Source organism: Pteropus vampyrus, unplaced genomic scaffold (genome assembly GCF_000151845.1).
Source record: "Pteropus vampyrus isolate Shadow unplaced genomic scaffold, Pvam_2.0 Scaffold1, whole genome shotgun sequence".
NCBI lineage: Eukaryota > Metazoa > Chordata > Mammalia > Chiroptera > Pteropodidae > Pteropus > Pteropus vampyrus.
Genome location: NW_011888782.1, coordinates 26,373,870 through 26,378,467, shown reverse-complemented (window position 1 = coordinate 26,378,467; position 4,598 = coordinate 26,373,870). Strand labels below are relative to the sequence as shown.

The 4,598-nt window shown below is 47.9% G+C and overlaps 1 protein-coding gene across 2 annotated transcripts in view; it reads left to right on the top strand.

Annotated features, from left to right (window-relative positions):
- Positions 1-4,598, top strand: part of PLA1A (phospholipase A1 member A) — a 37,068-nt gene extending 32,470 nt beyond the window's left edge. For both annotated transcript variants that reach the window (XM_023523064.1, XM_011374704.2), the window contains 2 exons: positions 3,650-3,814; positions 4,480-4,598. In XM_023523064.1, coding sequence (XP_023378832.1) covers positions 3,650-3,814; positions 4,480-4,564 — 250 coding nt within the window. In that variant the 3' untranslated portion in view covers positions 4,565-4,598. The remainder of the gene's footprint in view (positions 1-3,649; positions 3,815-4,479) is intronic.

Below are 4,598 nucleotides of genomic sequence, written 5' to 3'. Positions count from 1 at the left end.
ATTTTACACACACACACACACACACACACACACACACACACACACACACACACACACACACACACACCAAGACAGGCACTGTGTCATCACTGATGGGTGAGCCTAGCCCAGTAAGCTGAGGGCAGAATCTACCACAGATGTACCCACAGACATGTGCTGGGCAACTGTCCCAGGTTCAGGATCAGCACGGGGTCCAAGCATAGTGTATTCAGACAAGAGCAGATGAGGCAGGCAGGTAGTAGTGATGGGGTGTCCCAAAAGGTGGTGAGAACATATGAATTTGGTCTCCGATAGGAAACAGTGCTCAGGAATCCAGGCAGAGGGCATCAGGGATGTCAGCAAGTAGGAGGGCCTCAGCCACTAGCCCAGAGAGGGCTGGTCAGAACCTGAGCAGCGGGGCAGTACTAGGTCAGTCACCAGAACAGAATTGCGGGCAAAATGTGAGCTAGCAAATAAATGCAAGGAGAGGGCTAGCAGGCTTGATGCTGGGTAGTGTCAACACAGTTTTTATAATAGGGGCTGAGCATTTCCTTCCCTTGTTGGGCTACATTTGGGCCTATCAGCTGCTTGGGACCAGGCTTGAGGTGGGAAGGTAGAGAACCTCAACTCTAGGGCATCACATGCGTGGTGGGGAGAGAAACTCAGCAGTTCATGTTCTTTTAAAAAGCAATTGTTTAGTCACTCACAAACCAGTAGGAGACACACTAATTAGATAAGTCATTGTCTCAGTCAGGGTTTAGTCCAGAAACCAGAGCCCAAGTCAGGTAGGTGGTCCAATTATAAGGAATTTAACTCAGGGTGCCAATGATAAATTGGGAGTGTTGGAAATCCCAAAGGAGGATGGAGACATAATGCAGAGATCAGCCACAGGAGGAGCCACTCCCACCCCAGGGCTGGAGGGACAAAGCCAAGGGAGGTATTGGCAGAGCACAAGTCAGAGGGGGCGCTGCTGGCAGAAGCTGGAAATGGAGGAAACACAGCCCCTCAGGAATGATTGCCCAAAGCAGTCTCCTACCTGTGCATGTCTCCTGTGCATTAGACCTCTCTGGAACCTGCTGCAGAGGGAGCCTGAGAAATGTGATTTGCAGGAGAAGGGATGGAGCACAAACAGGACAATGACCAGTGTGCACACAGAAATGCACAATTGTCAACAGTGGCAGGTGCTATGAGAACCTGTAAGAAGGATCCTGACCGAGTATGAAGAAATGATGCTTGAGTAGAGATTTAAAGATTCACAGGGGTGACTCAAAACAGGGGTTAGTGAGAATATGACACTGAAAGCGGGCAGCGGTGAGGAGGTGAGGCCTAGTGAGAGGAGGCTGGAGGGGCAAGTCAGGACCACACTAAGCCGGACCTTGAAGGACAGATTACGGATTTGAGTTTTTATCCTGAGAGAGTTTGGGGAGCCACCGGGAGTTTTAAAGAAGGGAGTGACTGGATCAGATGTGGGTTTGGGTACCGTTCTCAGGCTGCACACAGTAACCATGCTATCAGGGAAGACAAATGGCTGCTGAGACGAGCACTAATCTTGGCTCCCAGACACCCTGCCACCAGTCAGGGTTCCAGCTCACCAAGGCCACAGAGCGAAGATAGCAGGCAGTCAGGCCCCCAGCGTGGATCTTCAGGTGCCTACATGAGTCCTGAAGATTGTAGCTAAATAATTTTCCTCAGATCGTTTCAAGGCCGTGTTATTTCTGGAGGGGGGTTTTCAACATCTCTCCAGCCCATTGATAGATGAGCCAACAATGGCAGAGGTTGTGACAATGACACACACACAACTCTGGTTGCACTCACCTGGAGAGCTTTGGAAAATATTGCCGCCAAGCCACACCTCAGACCAGTCACAGCCAAATCTCTGGGCATAGCCCCAACAGCTATGCTTTTAAAGGCTCCCTGAGTGATTTGAATGGACATCCACAAATGTCTTTACCTCTCTCCCAAAAGATTTGTATTACTCTCTTGAAGAATGCTCTCAGAACATGATTATCTTCGATTCCTTGGATTTTCTTTTCTCTTGCAGAACAATAATTTTTTAAAAAGTGGGGGGGGGGGGGTGGGTGGGGGGGGGGGGGTTGGTTTGTGTGTGTGTTCTTTCCCCTACTTTATATAGCTTTAGAAAAACCCAAGATTTTCTTCTAATTAGAAATTTTACTTGGGCCAAGTCCTCAGGCTACTCACAGAGTCCTTCATACTCCAAGTTTGCAAGCTTCTTCATCCAAACGGCTTCTTAAAGCAAACGACTTTCTTATTTTTTCCTCTGAAATATTTCAAAACAGTTCTGAAATTTATTATAAAAGAAGTAGCTTTTTAAACAAAGTTATACAGGATCTTCCTCAAAAGGAAGAAACAAACTATATGATTAACCCTGGGTTAAAAAGTACATGAAGAAGACATTTCATCACCACAGACACCAAAAAGGAAAGGGCAAACACGCTGGCTGAATCATGTTCCCACTCTTCCTCTTTTGCACAGTCCCCACAGCCTCTGAGTTCAGAGAGGACTTGAAAGGATTGGCGACCAGGACCAGGCAGGGCACAGGAGGCAAATCCCTTCCCTTCTCTCCCATAGAACACCCTCAAAGCTCTGTGAGGTGGGCCTGGCCTGTGCCAAGCTTGGTGACTTTCATGGCTGGCCTCTTTTCTCTAAACTGAGTCTTGCCTTTGTCTAGGGTCCCACAGGCCTTTTTGTAGCACCTCTCCAGGTTGATCATGTCATACTCTGCCCTCCATCTTTGTCATCGGACTCGGATCCAAAGCGGTTCCTGAATCTTACAAACCAGTGGGATTCGGAGGGTCAAGGCCAACGTGGCAGGTTAAGAAAGACCTGGGTCCTGTTTTCACTCTGGGCCTCCAGGCTTAGTCAACACTACCAAACCGGGTGATTGAAGCTCATAGCTGGCACGTGAGAGAGCCAGGCTTTGGACCCAGGGCTGTGTGAGTCCAAAGCCACACAGCTGGGAAGAGACAAAAGCTGGATTTCACCTCAGCTCTGTCTGGCTTCAAGACCTATATTTTTGTTTGTTTCTTTGTTTTTTACCACCCTTACATTCATACTCAGTCTAAAATAGCGTAGCCCTGAAACAGGGATCCCCTCTCCCCAGGCCGTGGACCGGTACTAGTCTGTGGCCTGTTAGGAACCGGGCCGCACAGCAGTAGGTGAGTGGTGAGCAAGCGAAATTTCATCTGTATTTGCAGCCTCTCCCCAGCGCTAGTATCACCACCTCACCTCCACCTCAGATCATCAGGCATTAGATTTTCATAGGAGCACTGGTGCCAGAAGGGTTGGGGACCACTGCTCTAAAAGAGGGCTCTACTTCTAGGTTGGTGGATCTGAAAGTTAGGATCTTTTCTCACTAAAAATCTAAGAACGAGGGACATTTTTCCAAATATGAAAACCCCAGAGCTACTATTTTGCTGCAGTGTCCACTTGTTTACTTTCAAAAATGAACAAATATTTTCTGACTCATGTTCAAAGGTGTGGGTGTGTGAGCAGAGGGGCTGGTGGAAGAGATACAAAGGACTGTGGTCCCCACCTTCAAAAAGCTAATCCTTATGTGTGACAGCTGACCAGTGCTGCCAGCAGAGCCCCATAGGAGCCAAGGGGAAGCAAAAGCCAAAGTCCTATGACTTACTCTCCCTTTTCCTTGCAGACCTAGACAGCAACTGCACGGGAAAGGAGTCCTAGCTCACCCCGATCCTCAGTGCCAGATACACCAAGTGAACCTCAAGTTTCAGGCTTCCCGCCGGGCTTGGAGAAAAGACCATACTACAATCGTTGGGCAGTTCTGCACTGCTCCTTTGCCCGTCAATGACAAGTAAGCCTAGCATCCGCCCTGACCCAGACACACCCACAAAGGCCAGTCCTGACCTTAGTGAGTTGATACTTGAGGTGCGATCTCATCACAGTGATTAGCTTCTCTGATGCAGAAATGACAAAGACCTAAGGTTTTCCTGAAACTCCTATCAGGCCATCTTGGATTCAGAATATTAGGAAGCCGAAGAGGGTAGACTTTAAATCCTCATCCCCACTTCAGTACAAGAAACTCCATTTTATCTGAATACACACACACACACACACACACACACACACACACAGACACACACACACACACACACACACATATGTGTGTATTCAGATAAATTATATATATAATAATGTTTATTTGGTTTCTATATAAGATTTTATTGGAATAAAGATCGCTAACTGCATTTCCCCCTTCTCCTTAGCCTCCATTGGTCACATTCATGGCTGTGGACTGATGCTCGCCATCCCCTTTACCCTGCCTCTAGCAGGCATTTATGCTATTAGTCTTAACCATCCAGGCCCTCAGAGCACAGGAGTAGGCTCCCATAGTAGATGACTGCAGACTTCTTTAACTTGATACCATGGAAACGTAAGAGCACACAACTCCTAGCCCTTTCTCCTGACCAAAAAGAACCTGCCCTGAGCACATACCCTCTTGTTGCTTTTCTCTTGCAGTAAAAAGACTGTCTGCTTACCTGAGCCAGTGAACTTACAAGCAGGTGTGACTGTTTCTCGTGACCTGAGAATAACGTGTGTATAGTATCAGACGGGGAAGGCCACATCTCCCTGGATTT